Source organism: Melospiza georgiana, chromosome 5, assembly GCF_028018845.1.
Source record: "Melospiza georgiana isolate bMelGeo1 chromosome 5, bMelGeo1.pri, whole genome shotgun sequence".
Lineage (NCBI taxonomy): Eukaryota > Metazoa > Chordata > Aves > Passeriformes > Passerellidae > Melospiza > Melospiza georgiana.
This window is the reverse complement of record NC_080434.1, coordinates 15,713,473-15,731,542: the sequence shown is the minus strand read 5'-3', so window position 1 is coordinate 15,731,542 and position 18,070 is coordinate 15,713,473. Positions and strand designations below refer to the sequence as shown.

Genomic DNA, 18,070 nt, shown 5'->3' with positions numbered 1-18,070 from the left:
GCTGGACTCTGCCGAGCTCCTGACTGCAGCATGAAGTGTGAGAACCTCCAAGAAGTGAGCTGAGAGTGGAGCTTGCAGAGAGAGCCACAGGCTTGGCCACACTGTTTATCTAGATGTAGTAAAGGTCAGATTCCAAATTCCACACTCAGGTACTAAGTTCATTAAAGGACTTCCAGTTAATTATTAAGAACTAAGGTAACTGGCAGTTTCTACCCCATTTTATCAATCACCCCGGCTTTCATTTTTGAATACTGAGCCCACACAGACCCATTTCTGAGCAGCAGAGCCCACCTCCAGTGCTGGAAGAACCAGATCCTGCCACCACTCCTCTCTCTGAATGAAAGGACCATCAGCTCTGTTTCTGCCAGGGGCCAGATCTTGACCACTGGTTCCACTGTCTTGCATCATCTGTCATCATCCCTGAGCAACCACAGAAGCAGAGGTTTTTTAAGGGTCTTCCAGGAAGCAGAAGTACATGGGATTTATCAGTGCCATCCCAAAAATGGATCCTACTTCATTACAGACTCAGATGTGATGTCAGTGCCTGTTGCACTGCACCATACTAAATCAATGTTCTTTCTTTCAGCATCCCCAGCCCCCATCTTATATCATTGCAGTGGCAGAGGTTAGAGCCTGAAAGATGAGATAAAACAAGACATTTTGTCCCATCTCCATGAAGGGTACCAGCTTGGCAAGGTCTGGGAGCAGGGCAAACCAAGCCCTTCCCCTTTTTCTTGTGCTTCCTTCACCACCTCCCTTGAAAAGGCCCTGCCTGACTAACCCACATGCCTCCCTTTTGCTCTGACCGTAAATCCCAGGCCCTCTGACACTAACCTCATGGCCACAGGGCTGGTTAAAGGATGTCCTTCAGCTGTCCCTCAGGTGTCAGTGGGGCAGCAGGCCAACCCTCCGTGTTTCTTAGCATGCCCTGCGAGGCTGCATGCCTCTCCCCAGCACACAAAGCCTTCCCAGCTCTGGGAGGAAGCAGGATCTGCTCCTGCCAGCAAATGAAACACACAAGGGAGCCATCCACACAGTCTTCCACTTCACTTCCTCAGGTTGATTTCATGTGACTGCGATCTACACACACCCCAACCGAGCAAGTGCCACCCCAGGCTGCAATTAGACGCTCCCAGAGGGCCCCATTCTCTGTGAGGGATGGTAAAGTGAGAGCAGCCTTCACCTTGAGGGGTATAAGTGCCTCCTCTGGTTTTTTTTTTTTTTTGTGGTAAAGAGAAGTTGAGCAAACCCTGTGGATGTCAATCATTGCCCAGCAGTGGGAAACAACAGGCCCATGCCACTGCTTCTCCCCCATGCTCATCTGCACCTTGTGAAGTTCCCCCTGGGCCTCTTCCTGTATTTTGGTTGTGTGTGCACACGTGGGAGGGAGGAGATTAGGAAACCCCAGGGTCTGCCTTTGCTTCTTCCCCATTTGTGGTTGGTTATGCTGCTTTCTCAGCACAGGTTGTGGCATGCTCCCGAATTCAAGGGGCTGAGGCAGAGGCCTCCTTTTGCTGCATTTAGTAAACAAAGAGCTTTCCAGGCTTTCTGTGCTGTTTTGAAAAAAATAAGGACACTATCTTGGTGCAAAACCAACTCCATCTAGAGAAAGACCAGAGATATGGTCCTGCTTCAGAAAAGTAGCATTGACATTTTACTCAGAAGGGGGAGGTGACGTTGGTTTGAAATCTGAAGAAGAGCAATTGTCCTCTTTCTGTGCTCTTGAGACACAGGAAATTTATTTCTTCTTTCAAATAAAATACTTTTTTTTAAAAAAAGGCCTCTGTTAGAATATCCCTAGCCAGATCTCGTGCTGATGTAAATCCACATCTCTCTTTGGATACCACTGTAGCTGTGTCAATTGCAGAGCTAAGGGCACAACTGCCACGTAGAGGAATTTTGTCCATACATTTCCACGTGCACACACATTTATACACCCACAGGCTTCCTGTAACACAGAGCTGGGGTGCTCTTCAGACATCTTAGAAACAGGAGGCCTGAGCCTCACCCCAGTTATGGCCAGAGTTAATCAGCAGTGACTTCCTTTCAGGCAGATTACACCCGTGCAAACGGCGCTGTGCCCACCAAAGTCCACTCCACGTACAGGCTGTGGGCTCAGCCCCTCATGGATGCCTCACGCCATGCTGGCATACAGACTGGGGTCAAAGTATTCCTGCTGCTGCACATTTTCCAGAGTCCAAACTATAGGGCTCATATCTTTATACAGCCTAATAAAACTAATGAGATTTCCTCCCGTGTTCTGAGTCAACAAAATGTTTCTTTCTGCCTTCTCTTCTGAAGCAACAGCACAAAGATCTTGCTTTTCAACTCAAACCTTCAGTACCCCTTCAACTCAAACCAAAGTACCTCAGTGCATCCTTACCCTTCAGCTGCTGCCCATGTGCCCCCAGCTCGCAGGTTTTGGGTGAATAAGACCCCCTGTTTCTGCCACAGGGGGCAGGGGGTCAGAGATGCCCACCCAAGCCACTGGCCAAAGCCAGTTTGCAACCTGAGCCTTCCTCAAGAGTGCTGCAGTCAGGCCCAGCCCACAGGGTGCAATGACATTGCCCACACCCGAGCCTCCCCTGAGTATCTTTTTTCTTCTCCATAGTCTGCCTCTTGGGCTGCAGCTTTGAGCTCTGGAATATTGAGTTCTTTCTGTTGCTGGGAGAGAGGGTGACTCACCATTGGGATCAGCATCTTGAAAAGGTCACGTTAAGGCCCTATAAAAATAATGAAATTTAGACAGACAGCTCTTTCCCAATATTTGCGACTGCTCAGTTTTTCATTTCACTTTGTCACCACTTGGCAGACTTTGGAAAACATTGCATGATGCTCTGTTGTTGTCTGAGGACACAGGGGGCTGGATGAGCAATACTGACGCTTTGCAGAGGGCACTATGAGAAAAACAAACTGCGTAAGCAGCTTCTTCATTCTAGGAAAAAGCACATCTGAGTATTACATGACTTTGTCAGATGTCTTTTGCTTTTTTCAAAAAAAAGGGCTTCTATTGGTAACTCATCTGCTCCCTTTCAGTGACCAAAAAACACCAAAGGATTCTCCACAGGGAGACTGGAGCATTTGGGCTTTTATGATGCTGGCGTGTCAAGCTAGATATTAATAGTAACGTGAGTGAGGTTTTAAATAGACCCCAGCAAATGCAAATCTAGCTATTTTTAAAGCAATGCACTGAACAGGAATCACAAATTAGATCAAATACTACAGCAAATATTAAATTCCAGCAGCAGTTGAAAGGTCAGTGTCTCACTATAGTGACACCGCGCAGTTTTGTGAGTGCAACACAGCTGTGGCGAACCCGAAACCAGCACTAAAACTGTCCGAGTGTGTATATGTGGCACCCATGAAACCTGAGCTAAACACTGATGCACACGGAAAGGGGATTATGGCAGCGCACGCTCGTGTGTTTGCTAACTTTGTGTGCCTCGTTAACCGGGGGCAAACAGACATCTACATACTCAGGCTGCCCAACATACATTGTTCCCGTAGAATATCATCCCAGTCTCCAAAACCGACTCCTGAAACAGGGCAGCATTCTTTCGTAAAGTTATCTGGCAGTGAAAGAACTTCACTGCCTTCGCTGGACATTGACACCGGAGTTTAAAAACCTAATTGTCGGCGGCCTTTAAAAATAGGAAGCGCGAAGGCGCGGCCCTCTCCCGCGGGGGCGGAGGGAGCGCGGCACTGCCGGGGACAGCTACAGATCTGCCCGGAGGAATGCCACCAGCCAAAAATACTTCGCTGGCCCCTGCCTGAACTCAAACCATCAGATAAAAATAAGCTTTTCTCTTCCTTTTCGCTGCCCTTTATCCCCACGGAGCCCCCAGAGCCACGGCTGGGGGTGTGAGGGAGGTGGCGCGCGCCCTGACACCGCCCGCCGCTGGGGGGCGCCCAGCCCGGCGGCCTCGCGCGGACGCCGCTCTGCTTCCCTCTCGCGCGCGCCTGCGCGTGCGCGGCTCCGCCCCTTCCCACGCCGGGCGCGCGCGGGGCGGCTCGCGGGTACGTTGCGGCCCCTCGGGGGCGGGGGGGAACATGGCGGCCCCCAGGGGCCCTCAGCGCGGACCCGCACCGCGCCCGGCCCGGCCCCGCCGCCGGGGTGGGTCACGGCCCTCCGCGGGCCTGCGGCCTGCCCTCTGCAGTCATGAGGGCCGTATGGCGTGTCCGTGTGTAGATACACGTGTGCTTGCGTGTGTGTGTGTGTGTGTGTATGCGTATGCGTATGCGTATGCGTGTCTGTGTGTCTGTGCGCCCGTATGCAGGCACGCAGGTGTGCGCAGGTGTGCAGGACTCCGTGTGCGAACGCCCTCACACAGGGAAATGGGGATGTGCCAGCAAAAGCTCCGCTGGGTTTCTGCTGCGCTGTGTGTCCTGTCTGTGCTGCCGCTGCAGGCAGCAGGGGGTTGCTGTTTCCTGCCTGGTGGAGATGCAGCGTTCTCCGGTGAAGTTGTCCTTGGGGAATTGTGTGAGTGTCGAGCACAGACGAGCTGCTAGTGCGGAAAAATCGTGCTAGCCATGGGAAAGGAGTGGTTATAACTGTAGTTGGCTTGAACTGAGAGTATTTTGCTGAATAACAGTTGTTCATCCTTTTACTTGTGTTTGTCTTCTGACAGTGGCCAGTGTCTTTTAGTGGCCAGTGTCTTTTGTTTTCGGGAGAAATAAAAATCAATTTTGAAGGAGTACAGCTCGTTCATACTTCTTTTTTTCCCCCCCAAATGGCTTTAGTCACTTTAAAATTACATACTTCTATATTACATATTTCTCTAATATGCTGCTGTAGTTATATTGTAAGACACGTCCTTAATTTTTTGTGTTTGTGTACACGTCCTGCTAATACTTTTTGTTCTATTGCATTTGATTCAGTATGATTCCCTAAATTTATGCTGGTGTTCTTTTGCAAAGTTTTTAATCAGAAGCTATTCACCACCTGCAGATCTAGCAGGCAGAATTTTAGACTCTCAGAATATAGGTTACAATCTTTTTAGAATGTTCCATGTTATTATTTGCACAGGCTTTAAACAAACAAAAAAGGCCTTCTCTTATTCTTTATTCAGGCTTATAGTAGGTGTTGAGTGGTGTTTATTCTAGTTAAGCATCTTGTTAATGACACTTATATCACTTTGTTTCCTAGAGAACTGGTGAGCAGAAGAATTGTTTTTAATGAAATATCCGGCATGTGCTGACAAACAAGTCAGAAAACCCAGCCAAAAGCTAATGTCATCTGAGTCACCCACAGAGAGTCCAGAGGTGCCAATGGAAAATACCCCATTCCTTGAAGTTCCTGATGTGGACGGAAAGGTGAAGTCAAATGACAATCCAGTAGAGAGACTGGAGGCAGGCTCAGGCAAGGAAGAATGCCTTGAGTCCATGTCCAAGAGGCAAAGGAAGAAGCTGTTGAAGCAGAAGCAGTGGGAAGAACAGAAAGATCTACGGAGGTATGGTTTGCAAAGCAGCTTCCCATGGTTCCCATGTAATATTTAGTGCTAATAATAACGATGTGTCAGCAGAATGTGCTTGTGAATTGCTTCATCAAATCAAGGCAGTTGAACCAGTTTTCTCCCACACCAGGTTTAAAGCAGTAGCCCCAGGCTACTTGGTCTGCACTGGAAGAGGCTGTAGAGGTAAGCGTCCCCTCCTCATACTAGAATTGTTCCTCGGCTTCAGGAGGATGTGAGGGGGGATTCAAACGTGCATGTTGTTATTTGTTAGAAGGGAGACAGAACGTGTGGCCTTGTTCCTCTTTTCCTGGTGCTGTCAGACTTGAGATTCTTACAAAGACACTGAATAAAAGTAGCCGCATTTGAGACATGAAGTGCTGTGCTACAAGTTACGCTGACTTATATAGAGCTTCTGTTTTGATGTGTTGAGAGAAAGTGTATCTGCAGGTGTGCTGATGGTGGTTTATTCTTATCCCACTGACTGCCACGTCCTCCTTCCCAAGACAGTGGTTGTTGCTGTCTCTGAAATTTGATCTCCCAACTGCCTGCTTCTGTCAGGAGGACAGGAGGATGGAACAATTTCTTCAGAAGCCTTTTGAAAAACTGTGCAGTGAAACGGGATGTAAATTGTCTTCCTCATTCTGATCCTGATACTGTGATTGCTGTTCATGTGTAAACTACTTTTTGGCTAGTTCTGTTACGAGACTTGACTCAGAACACCTTTAAATCCATGAGACTCCCAGTATTTGGTTAATTAAGCAAATTGAATTTGTGTCAGATGTCTATAGATATTTACAGAACTTCACAAAGGTGGGGGGAGTGTGTTTTGTGCTGGTCTCAGTGTGGCACAAATGCAGGCAACAGGCTGAGTTTAAACTATCACAGTCACAGGACAACCACTTTGGCCCTGGAAGTCTGCATTTGTGTGCACAACACAGTACCTCAGCAGAGTTGGCAGCACTTTTAGAGGATTGATTTGTTTGTTTACTTAGGCAGAAACGAAAAGAAAAACGCCAGAAGAGAAAACTAGAACGTCAGTCAAAATTGGATTCCAGTAGTGAGGGGAATGGCAGAAAGTGCATGCGCAGGGAAGTTGTTCCTAGCACGCTTCGCCTCATCGTGGACTGCAGCTTTGATGACCTGATGGTGTTAAAGGTAAAAGAAACTTCAGATTAACTAGGTATATTTAATTCTCTTAAATATAGACTGTATGTTCTCAGGATTTTCCCATGGGTTACAGACTGAGTGTTGTCACAGAGATAAACCTGTTTGATTCCTCAGATTAATTCTGTATGTTCATTAAATCCCCGTGAATTTTTTTCCCCTAGAATAATGTAAATCAAGCACAATGCATAGAAGTGTCTAAGTACACCTGTGTGGAAGATGTGTGTTTCTCCTTGTCAGCATAATCCCCTCACAATGGGTGCTTTTCCTCTCAGGATCTGATGCCCATACTCTCCAGTCACTTTAGCCAGTTAAAAGCTTCCTTTTTCTCTCTTTGGCTTCTGACTGGCTCATGATAAAGCATTTTGTGATGGTCTGTATAAAAGACTAAATAAAAACAAACTGTGTTGTGTACAGGATGTTAAGAAGCTTCACAAGCAGATTCAGAGATGTTACGCAGAAAACCGCAAGGCATTTCATCCTGTGCAGGTGAGTTTGAACAAACTGAACGCTGACTGTTGCCAAGTACCAAACATGAGAACTGTAGTAGGAAAAGAAAATATTTGAGCTGCCTCTTTCATAAGAAAATTATTTCTATTGTAACACCCACATGTTATAAGGATACACCTATATATAGAACAGTATGTGCAAGCAGATGAAAAGTGCCAGATCCAGGTGTGCCAGTAAGAGACTCTTGGTTTTAGCTCTGGCAAATTTTTTAAAAAGTCACTGAATTTGTCTTTTAAATGTATCAGTAACTATATGAATATGGCCCTAGTGCCACTTCCATCTAAAAATATTAAGACTTTTAGCTAACAGTTAAGGGTAGAAAGAGAGGAAACAGATTGTGGCAAATTGACGTTTCTATATTTTGTACCTCTTGTTTGTTCTGTTTGAAGTTTTACTTGACCAGCCATGGGGGACAGCTGAAGACCAACATGAATGAAAATGACAAAGGATGGGTGAATTGGAAGGTGAATATTTGAGTATTTCTGTAAAAAGTTAAAGTCTTGATTGTAGTTGTTAACTATATTGTTAGTTGTGAAGAACATTATTTTTTTCCGCATGGGTTTTTGTAATAATACATGTGAGCAATAGCATATTTGAAAAAGTGTAGCTTTTTGTCCTTTTAATTGATTTAACTTTAATAAGCCAAAGACTGCTTCTCTGGAATCTAGATTTGATTTTTGCTTGAAAAGCTACACACAGATCCATTTTCACTCATTTTTATTAAACAAATTCCATTTTTGATAGACTAAGCAGGACTCCTTGATTTAGGCAGTTCCAGCAGTTGTCTGTCTTGGCAGTGCTCTTTTATCCATGTCCAAAACAAGACTAGCCAGTTGGGATGTGGTTCTCTGGTGGGCACTTTCACTTTCATCACCTTGCCTCTCAGCGCTGAAGCGTTCTGGAGAGAAGTCGCTTCTCCTGTGGTCAAGCTCTTGTTGGTTTTCCTTGTGACTCCCTGTTAAGCCACTATTCCAACAGCTGCAGAGGAGGAGCACTTAGAACAAATAAAAGCAGTGCTGTTTCCAGCAGTTTTTGTGCAATAGCTTCTCCATGAGAGCTTAGCAGAAACTTCTCTTACTGAACAAGTAATGTTAACTAAGCGTTTGCTTCTGGGTTCACTTTTTTAATGGGCTTGAAAACTACTTGGCTCCATAGGAGAAATATGGCAACATTTGACGGGAATCACAAGAACTTAAGGACTTGTAAAGTTCTTCTGGGTTTCAGAAAATTTCATGTTGATTTTTACAAATCAGTGCTCTAGAGACTGGATTGTTTACACAGAAAATCAGTCTGCACTGTGCTACGTATTTGAACGTGAAGGAGGACTTTGGAATGACCACATACTGTTGGATTTATTTTGCCAGTCCCATCTTGGGTCTGTAAAGCTTGGCCAGCAATTCATCAGTTGAATGTAACTTCTTTTGACTACCTTTTTTTGAGGATATCCAAATTAGAACAGAGCACTATAGTGAGCTAATAAAGAAAGAAGACCTAGTATATCTTACCTCAGATTCCCCAGACGTTCTCAGCGAGCTTGATGAGAAGAAAGCCTATGTGATTGGAGGACTGGTGGATCACAATCACCACAAGGTAAGCTGTGGGTCTGTTCCTTTGCAGCTTTTTTTGGCACCTTATTTGACATTATTGCTATTCATGTGTAAACTAACATAATTAATAATGAGAAATCTTCTTCAAAAAAGAATTTTAAAAAATGTTGAAGAAATGTGAAAAACAATTGTGGTGGGAGCAGTGTCTTGTGTTCCAGAGTTTTCTTATTCTTTACTCTTCCTCTGAAAAAAATATTGAGTGACTACAACCTGAATAGCTTTGTACTTTAACATAAGCTCGCCTTTAAAACAGCCAACAGCTGATGGTTCTAGAGCTGCGGCTGCATGAACAGATTTCATTTACAATCCTTTTGACCACAGGTCACAATGTGAAATACATATAAAGTAGTGAGTTTTCCAGTGGTGGTAGCCCTTGAGGAAGGTGCTGTCCAATCTGGTTAAGTTTCTTTTGTAACCAGCTTCTAAAGCAACATCATGGCAGCAACAGGCAAAACTTTTGCCAGGAAATGATACTTGTAGTGAATCTGTATGGGCTCATCTGAAACAGTAATTCTCAATCCACTTGTTTTGGTGTCTTTTCCCCAGGGAATTACTTACAGAAAAGCTGTAGAGCAGGGAATTGGTCACGCACAGCTCCCACTTGGAAACTTTGTCAAAATGAACAGTCGGAAAGTGTTAGCTGTCAATCATGGTAAGTTCTAAATCACAAAACAATTACATTGTTTTAGAATGTACCTGTAATAGTCACGCCTCAAACCCACTGCACTGTAGTGCAGATGCCTAAACCTTGTTTTATTATGTTGATACTTCTTGAATTTAGTTGCCTTCAGAATACACTATTTGCCCTGAACTTTAAATAGTGTAGATATGGTTAAATGTAAATGACAGTATCTTAGCCATTTAGACGTGAACATTGTATCCCATTGGCTTGTCTGAGGATTACTTGTGGCTTTCTTACCATCCTGGTCTTGTTTCCAGGTTTACTGTATAAGTGAGTAAAATGTTGGAAACTATCCAACATTGTATTTTATGCCAAGGGAGGATGAATGAGTGTGAGGTTTTCACCTCTTTCAACAGCTTTGTTCAGCAGTAACTCCCTCAGTACCTGTAGACTTTCCTCAGTTGGTATCAGCAGTACTCCAGCTACTGAACTTTCATAACTGTATTTTTACCTGATTTCCTGGTTCTGATTGAAGTATTAATAACTTAACCAAGCCTTGAATACTGCTCCTTTTAAACTTTCAACTTTATTATTAGATTGTCTTTCAGTGTCATTAAACAAAAATACATGCAAAATGCAGCCTACTCAGACCTTCATGGAAATTTTTGACATGGTGCCAATGTCTTTATTATGCCCCACTGCACATTCTTTAGCTTAACTTACCTTACTTTATTTCAAGTTTATTTTTTTATTTAACACATTGCTCAGTGATCACTTCATTTTCTGAAAGTGCCATATTAATGAGGTTGGCATTTGCATGATAATAAGATTATTTAAGCATGGAGGAGAATATGGTATGGCACGGGACTTAAAAATTATCCAAAAAATTATCAGAAAAACTTATGTATTTGTAAGATTTTACATGTTTCTAAAATTGGATCTTTCACTGTTGCTTTATATAGAAAGGAAGAGCTAATTAGAGCTATTTATAGGAGGGGTCAAAATCTTTAATCAAGTGCATCCACAGCAGGATTCCTGTCAAACATGTGAAAGCATTGGTGCCTGTACAGAAGGCATGGTGAGACTGCAGTATTTGTCTCAGTTCCTAAGAGAAATACTGCCATGCAGCTGGAGACTTGAGCTGTGCTTGGCTTCAGGCTGCAGCAGTAGCAGAATTGCAGTGTCTGTTCCTGCCTGCATTTCATCAGCTCTGCTCTAAAGAAGCCACAAGAGCATGCACCTAAACCTCTGTAAAGACGGATTTGGGGGTGTGTTTCTATTAGCAATTCACTTACCTCCCTGTAAAAGCTGATGGGCTTTTCTGATGTTGCAGTGTTTGAGATCATCCTGGCTTACCTGGAGAAGAGAGACTGGAAGGAGGCCTTTTTCAGTGTCCTGCCACAGAGGAAAGGGGCTGTTCCTTTGGGAGAAGCCAATGATTCATCCAAACATGCTCTGTCTGGGAAAGAAGATGAAGACAATGACTCGGACAGCAGCTAGGCTTCAGAATTGGATGATGGGAATGACGAGACATGCAGTTTGTGGAATAAAACTGGGGCAGGAAGGAGTTTTACTTCAAAGACCATCTGCAGCACTTGTAATGCTGAATTGTCTCAGTGCTCGGTAGTCCCAGAGCTGTTTCTGTGCATGAAAGGTTAAGTTAAATGCAGGTTTTGCCCTGAAACTTCAATATAATAGCTTTTTAAAAGAGAGAGGAAAAAAAGAAATTAATGGAAAATGCTGCATTTTTTCCCAGGGAAGCTGTTTAATTTAATTTTTTTAATATTATTTTTTATACATACCAAGTTGGATGTAAATTCCAAGAGCATTAGTAGTTAATATTTTAATGTATACATTCTTGTCTCCAACAAAAGTTTTCTTAAAAGCAGTGAATGACAAGTGCTCCTTTGGTTCCAAAACCTGTACCACTAGTGCCTGCTGCAAAGTGTGCATGAACACTCAAAACAAAAATTCTGATTTTCCTGAGTATCTCAACACAGAATCACAAGCAACTGAACTGCCTGATTTATCTATTGTGTTTAGTCAGCTGGGGTCAGTAGGTGAAGTATGAACGTGGGGTTAAGCCAGTGCTTTATACTTGAGCTTGAGAGGGTTGGGTGTTAGCACAGGTGCAAATCCTGTGCCTTGGTAGGCTCAGGGTGCACAGTGAGGTGATTCAATCACTTTTGATTATTCCTTCAGATTCTCAGCAAAATTTATCACACGGCCTCAGAACAACACCAGGAGAGAGGAACTCTTCCTTACAGGTCACTCAGATTCAGTATTACTGTGTAATCACAGGATCCTGTATGTATTGTATTGTCTATCAAATATTTTTCCTTTAAAAAAAAATCATAATCTTAGTCTTGGATGGACGTTCTGATTCTGATTCATCCCCTGACTTCAGTGCTGTGGCAGAGTAGTGAAGTGGACATCCTGGAAGTGAGGCTTTGCTTCAGCCCTGTGAGCCTGCCTGTCCCTCTCTTCTCCAGGGAGTAGCCAGGTGGCTGCAGTGCCTGAATAAGTGCACCTCTCACACAGGTTTCTCATGCCTGAAGAGCTTGAGGTCATGGCACCCTAAGTGCTCCTCTCTGCTGAGCTGCAGTCAGAGGGCTGATTCAGCTATGATTTGCCTTTTGCCCATTTTTCTTCTTCCCTTTATTGCTGCTGCTTTCAAGTGGAGACTGCAAGTGGGATCCCTGTGGCTCCCTATGGTCAGTGAAGGCTTGGCACACAGCTGGTTATGACTTACACTTAGTGCCCTTCTCTCTATGCTTTCTAAAAGGCAAATAGAAAAGTTTATTCTGTTAAAAGGATGGATTGTGGTTTGTTACTGAAGATCCATGAGGCTTTTCTTAGGCTTTACAAAAGTGTGATTGCTTTGTTGCAGAAACTAGATCAGCCTTTTCATAAAAGCATTGCTGGTTTTATTTCTGTAACAAAAAAGGCAGCATAAGTGTACCCAGCATGTATAACACTGATTCTCTAACTGAAATGTGTAACATTTCAAGGAATTACGCCTCTACAGCTGAGAGAACCTCATGTTAATCCACGTAGCACATACTAAACCTGATCTAAGACTCTTCAGTCTGTCCAAGGTTTCCTTAAGACCATTTCATACATGTGCCTTATTTACTCAGGCTTGAGAGTATAGGAGCTCAGACAAACTGGGGGCTTTTAGAAACATGCTGAAAGGGTTCCAAAGCATCTTATAGAACTGTTGCTCAACTTAAAACACAGCCTTACAACATTACCAGTGAAATAAGATACACACATCCAGGTGTTTTAAAATTCAGTTGTTTAAATCTGAAGCTTACCTGTCTATGGAGAAATAGAAAGAAAACATGGTCTGGGGTGTATTGCTGTTCAGAGGCAGCTCATGCCAACTGCACTGTGTCACAACAGCTCAGTGGCTGCTGCCTGTTCATATGTGTTGCTTGTCTCACCCACACAGTGGGGTCTGCCTGTCCCCCACCATAAGAAGCATGACAGCAGCTCAAAGAAGGTGATCCTCCTGCTCTGCTGAGACCCTGCCTGGACTGCTGTGGCCAGAGCTGGGGCTCACAGCATATGAAGCCCATGTTTGAGCAAGTCCAGAGGAGGCCATGAAGATGCTCAGAGTGCTGGAGCACCTCTCCTGCAGACAGGCTGGGAGAGCTGGTGCTGTTCAGCCCAGGAGAAGAGAAGGCTCTGGGGACACCTTACAGCACCTTCCAGTACCTGAAGGGAGCCTACAGGAAAGCTGGAGAGGGGCTTCTTACAGGGACAGGTGGTGATAGGACAAGAAGGAATGGCTTTTAACTGACAGAGGGTGGGTTTAGGTTAGATATTAGGAAGAAATTCTTCACTGTGAGGATGAGGACTTTTAATTGTTTTTCATTTTGGATTTACATAGTGTGTACAAGTTATAGCGGTGTTTGGCACTCTGGTGTTCTAGCTTGTGGCATGCTACTTAAGAAAGCACATTTATTCTTCATTTGCAATCTACAGACCTGGCTGCTCTCAATATTTTCAAGATGGTCACTTTCATATTTCAGGCATGGCCTACAAATGCATTACACTGGAAGCAGAGATAAATCACTGTACTGTTTTATAATAAGAAATTACAAGGAATTTGTTTCTGATGCCAGAAATAAATATTTACATACAGTGCTTTTGGACACTTACAGAAAGATCTTTCTTTGAACCAGCTTTAGGTGTATGAAGTTAATGCAACTGTAGGAAAACACACTGGGAAGTTCTCTGCTTCACACTGCTGTCCTCAGTGAAGATCAGCTCTGACATGCTTGTCTAACCAAGACTTAGAGATCTCCAATGTGATTTGTTCCTGGGCCACAATGTTGAAGAACAGAACATTAAAAAAACACTCTGCACAGCTCTAGAGCAGGATCCCTGTGTTTCACCACCAGGCGTGAAACACCTGGTGTCATTGCTGAGCTTAAGAAACGCCACCAGGCGTCATTGCTGAGCTTAAGAAAGCTCTGACTTTCATCCCTAAGCTTTGTAAAGTTTCAGGTACTCCCAGAACTATTGCTCAGCAATGCTGGGCAGCAGAATATATCCAGAGGTCTTTAAACCTGTGTAGGAAAGCATTAGAAAGGCAATAAAGAAGGTATGGCTCAAGGAACCTGAAAAGAAAGAAACAGAAAATAGGAAGGGGATATGGCAGAAAGTCAAACCTCACTGAAATAGGCAAACTTTCTTTTAGTTGCATTCAGTGGGGAGGCCACAGCAAGGTGCCATAAATAATCCTGCTGTTTTGTTCCCACTGAGCCTCAATCTCCGTGGTTCAGATTTCTGAGGTCAGGAACCTCAGCAGTGTTTATCTGCATCCATGTTGTGACAATTTCCCAAACACTGTACTGCTTCAGGTTGCTGTACTTTCCCCCTTCTTGTCCATTTCCTGGATTCAGCTCAATTTGCCTATGATTTGGCTTCCACATGTCCCATATGCTCATTGTCCCATATGTCCCATAGTGCTCCATGTTTGCTTATGGAGCAGTAGTGTTTGATTCTAGACATGAATCACGTGCAGAAGAGTACCTGAGTAGAAAAGAGCCTCTCTGAAGTGCCCCATCTCAGAGGCTTTTGGTCACAAAGTTGACAACGATGATGAGTTTTGCATGGAGCTCAGGGGTGTAGCTGTCCAAGGGGATCCACACTGATGGTTATTCCAAAATCCTGTGTGCATGACAAGGCACATGCACTCAGGGCAGTCTTGGGGCAATGTGACTACCAGGTGCAGGATGTGGCATTCCTAAAATCCTTAGAGCTTGAGGAAAAGGTCAGGGAATTTTGAAGAGTTTGGTGTTTCTCTGATTTAAACAGAACTTTTTATTGCTCAGGCTGTGCTGTAGATCACACTGAAGATCACAGGTTCACTGCACTATTATTGGTATTGGCTCGTATTACTGTAAAGAATCCATTTATTCTGCAGGAGGGCTTTAAAATAAGCTATCAGTAAGCACACTATCTTCTTATCCTAAGTTATTAGTTACTGAAAAGCAGAGGTGGACTTCAGTGTGACTTCCAAATCTGAAGCTGAATAAACTTTGGCCCATCTTTGAAATGTGTGCCTTAATTGTCTCTCTTCCAAGAAGGTGGCTTTGTTAGCTAGAACAACAGCATCTACTACTGACAATCCTAAAGCCAAGTAATCAAATGTTTGATTTGTTTTTATTCCCTTTTGCTGCATTTTTACTTCAAGTACTGTAAGATGTGCTTTTTAATTTCTTGTTTGCCTTGTTTGTCTGTGATAAGAGGCCTAAAAGGAAGAAAAGCATTATTTAAAAATGGGGTGTTGATGCTTGATTGAGTACTCTCCTTGAATATTATTATCCCCTTCAAATTCTTCTAGTACTTGCTCTAAACCCACAAGCCAATTTACACCTTTCAGCTTTAGCATTTCTTCAGCTTACTAAAATGAATAAGGCATTGTCCTGTGAGCAGTTGATTTATTTCCTGTGTGTGTTTGGAAAGGTGTTTACTTCTGGATGTCTTTGTTCATGTTCTCACAAAACTGCATGACATCCTGTACGTGCTTAATTCAGCTCCATTGCCATGTCATGCACATTTGTATAATCTTCAGACAATCCCTAAACTTTTTGAAGGGCCCTGCCAGCTAGTTCTGCTCAATCTCTGTGCTTCAATAACAATGAGCACTTGCACTTAGGGTTTTGTATACCTAATCTTGTGGACATTCTTAAATGTGCAGGTGGAAAAATACAAAGGAGTTGGAGCAGTCACAGCTTCTATACTGTGTAGGGTGGGACTTCAGAAATGTTGCTCTTTTTTTCCTATTTTCTGCTAACATGTGTGTTCCAGGGCTTTTGTGTTACCAAGTTCTTCAGAAGTGACTCATAAGAGGGTAACTTGGAAATTGCTATCACACAGTAGGAAGAAATGCTGGATTTTCAATTTAAACACCCCCCCAGAAGGTTTATTTTTCTTAACAGCTAAGTTGACTGTCGGAAAGAAACAAAGGTAACTTTAGTAAGCTTAAAAATCAACATGGTAGATAAGGAAGAAGTAAACTATTTTTAAAAATTCTAAAGTTTTAGCTAAAGTTAGTATGCATTTTATTATTTTTCAATTAAATCTGTGATGCATAACTGCTCTTAAAAACTTTTTTGTTGTTGTTCTCTGAAGAGCTAGAGTCACTTGAGCTGTGGTTAAAATAGTCTCCTGTTAAATAGAGCCATGTTCAGTGCAGAACTAATTTTTCATTACAAGAAAGCTATTTCAGAAAGCACTGGCTCTCTTCACCTGCAGTCAACATCATGCAGTGCTTCAGGCAAGCAGGGCAAGGCTGCTCAGCCCTGGCAGGAGTAAGGAGTGGGAAGCAAGCTGTGCTGCCTGGGAAGTGGCAGCAAAGAACCACTTTGCTACAAGTGCCTTGTAGGCAGAAACTGTAGCTATGGCTACAATCTGCTGAGCATGGTCAATGTTTCATGTTAACATTTGCCCAAGTTACAGTCCCCAAGTGAAGATAACCTGGAGTGGCAAGAACAGGCCTTTGCCCACTGCTTCTGTGTGCAGGCTCACCAGCCTTGAACACCTCCAGTATGCTCTTTGTCTTCAGCCTCTGACACACATTTCACTGAAATCTGCTGAGGTTAATAAATAACTGGAGAGGGGATATTACTGCATCATGTTCCGTTGGATAAATTGAGATAAAAAAATGATAAAGGAATTATGTATCATATTCCCATAGAATTACAGGCTATCCTGATTGGAAGGGACCTGCATCAAAGTCCAACTCCTGGCCTTGTGCAGGGCAGCCCCAAGAGTCACACCCTTTGCCTGAGAGCATTGTCCAAACCCTTCTTGAATTCTGTCAGTCTGGTGCTGTGACCACTGCCTTGGGGAGCCTGTTCAGGTGCCCAACCACCCTATAGGTGAAAAACCTTTTCCTAATATTTAACTTAAGCCTCCCCTGACACAACTTCATGCCATCCCCTTGGGTCATGTCACTGGTCACCAGAAAGAAGAGATTTTAATTGCACAACATATAGATAAACACAGAAAAAAAATTCTCTTCATAGTGACAGGCCTAAAAGTGGAGAGATCTAGGGATCAGCTAAGTATTTTCTGGCAAAGGGTTCAGCTGAGGGCCTGTGCAAGCAAGTTGTAAAGGGGTGGCACTCTGGTTTCCCTGCATTCCAGGGCCATTCCATGTATGCCCTCAGCTGGAGCCTCACCCCCATTTATCTTTAGGAATTGGGCAGAGCAAGGCAAATAAAGCAACTTCTGCAACATGGTTATGCAAGTCTGCTCGTGCTTCGCTGGAACCCTGTGCAGTCTCTTTTCTTGTCACCTTTTGCCTAAAGACCATGAGACCTACCCCTCCCACACACCCCCGATTTCCTCACCAGTGTGGCCATATGAAACACAGAAAAGGTCTCGGCTCTATAAACCATGCTTAGCAATACCGAAAAATCCCTACATTATCAGCCCTATGTTCAGCACGAATCCAAAACCCAGTCCCAAACCAGCCACAGTGAAGAAAACTAACTCTGCACGAGCCAAAACCGGCACAGATGTTCAACTAGGCCAAGTGCCAAGTCCAGCCCTCAGTAACAACAACCCCAGGCAGCACCACAGGAAAAGCTGCCTGGAGGAAAAGGACCTGGGGTGCTGGTTGATAGCAGCTAAACATGAGTAAGCATGTGCTCTGGTGGCCAAGAAGGCCAGTGGCTTCCTGGCCTGGATCAGAAATAGAGTAGCCAGTATGACTAGGGAAGAGAAGAATCTCTTGAATTAGTTACAGTCATACAGGTAAACATGAGAGAAAGCTATACTTAGTAATTACTACTAAGGTTATATGCAGCATTTTATCTCTTTTTTACTTGTTTATGAAAGAAAAATCTTGATTTCAGGATGCTGGGCATAATTTAAAAATAGATGAGGTTTGAAGTCCCCAGGAAAGGCATGCAGTGCTGACTTCCACCCAGTCCCTTGCACCAACGTGTCATACCTGGAGAGGGGAAGTGTGTGGGCATGTGAGCAGTGATGGGGCTGTGCTTGTGGGTATTGACAGAACCAACAGTCAAGCACAAAACAAGCAGGGTGTTCCATGTGGTAAGAAACATTCTGTCACAGCACTTCTGACTTAACTGATTTTTGTTCTGCCCTCAGCATGATTGGCACATTGTCCTTGGACACAGTGAAGTGAAAGCCATTCCAACAGATTAATGAGTAGCCGGACTGTAACA

At 43.8% G+C, this 18,070-nt stretch overlaps 1 protein-coding gene across 3 annotated transcripts; it reads left to right on the top strand.

Moving 5' to 3' along the window:
- Positions 1–3,971: 3,971 nt before the first annotated feature.
- On the top strand, positions 3,972–11,373 carry TRMT10A (tRNA methyltransferase 10A). Of its 3 annotated transcripts, none has more exons than XM_058025110.1 (8): positions 3,972–4,017; positions 5,147–5,450; positions 6,446–6,608; positions 7,035–7,106; positions 7,517–7,591; positions 8,568–8,717; positions 9,281–9,386; positions 10,690–11,373. In XM_058025110.1, exons 2-8 carry the CDS (start codon positions 5,176–5,178, stop codon positions 10,854–10,856), a joined length of 1,008 nt encoding a protein of 335 aa, XP_057881093.1. In that variant the 5' UTR covers positions 3,972–4,017; positions 5,147–5,175; the 3' UTR covers positions 10,857–11,373. The 3 variants fall into 3 exon arrangements, with proteins under 3 accessions (XP_057881093.1, XP_057881091.1, XP_057881092.1); XM_058025108.1 differs by lacking the exon at positions 3,972–4,017 and adding an exon at positions 4,032–4,114; XM_058025109.1 differs by lacking the exon at positions 3,972–4,017 and adding an exon at positions 4,259–4,480.
- Positions 11,374–18,070: the final 6,697 nt, after the last annotated feature.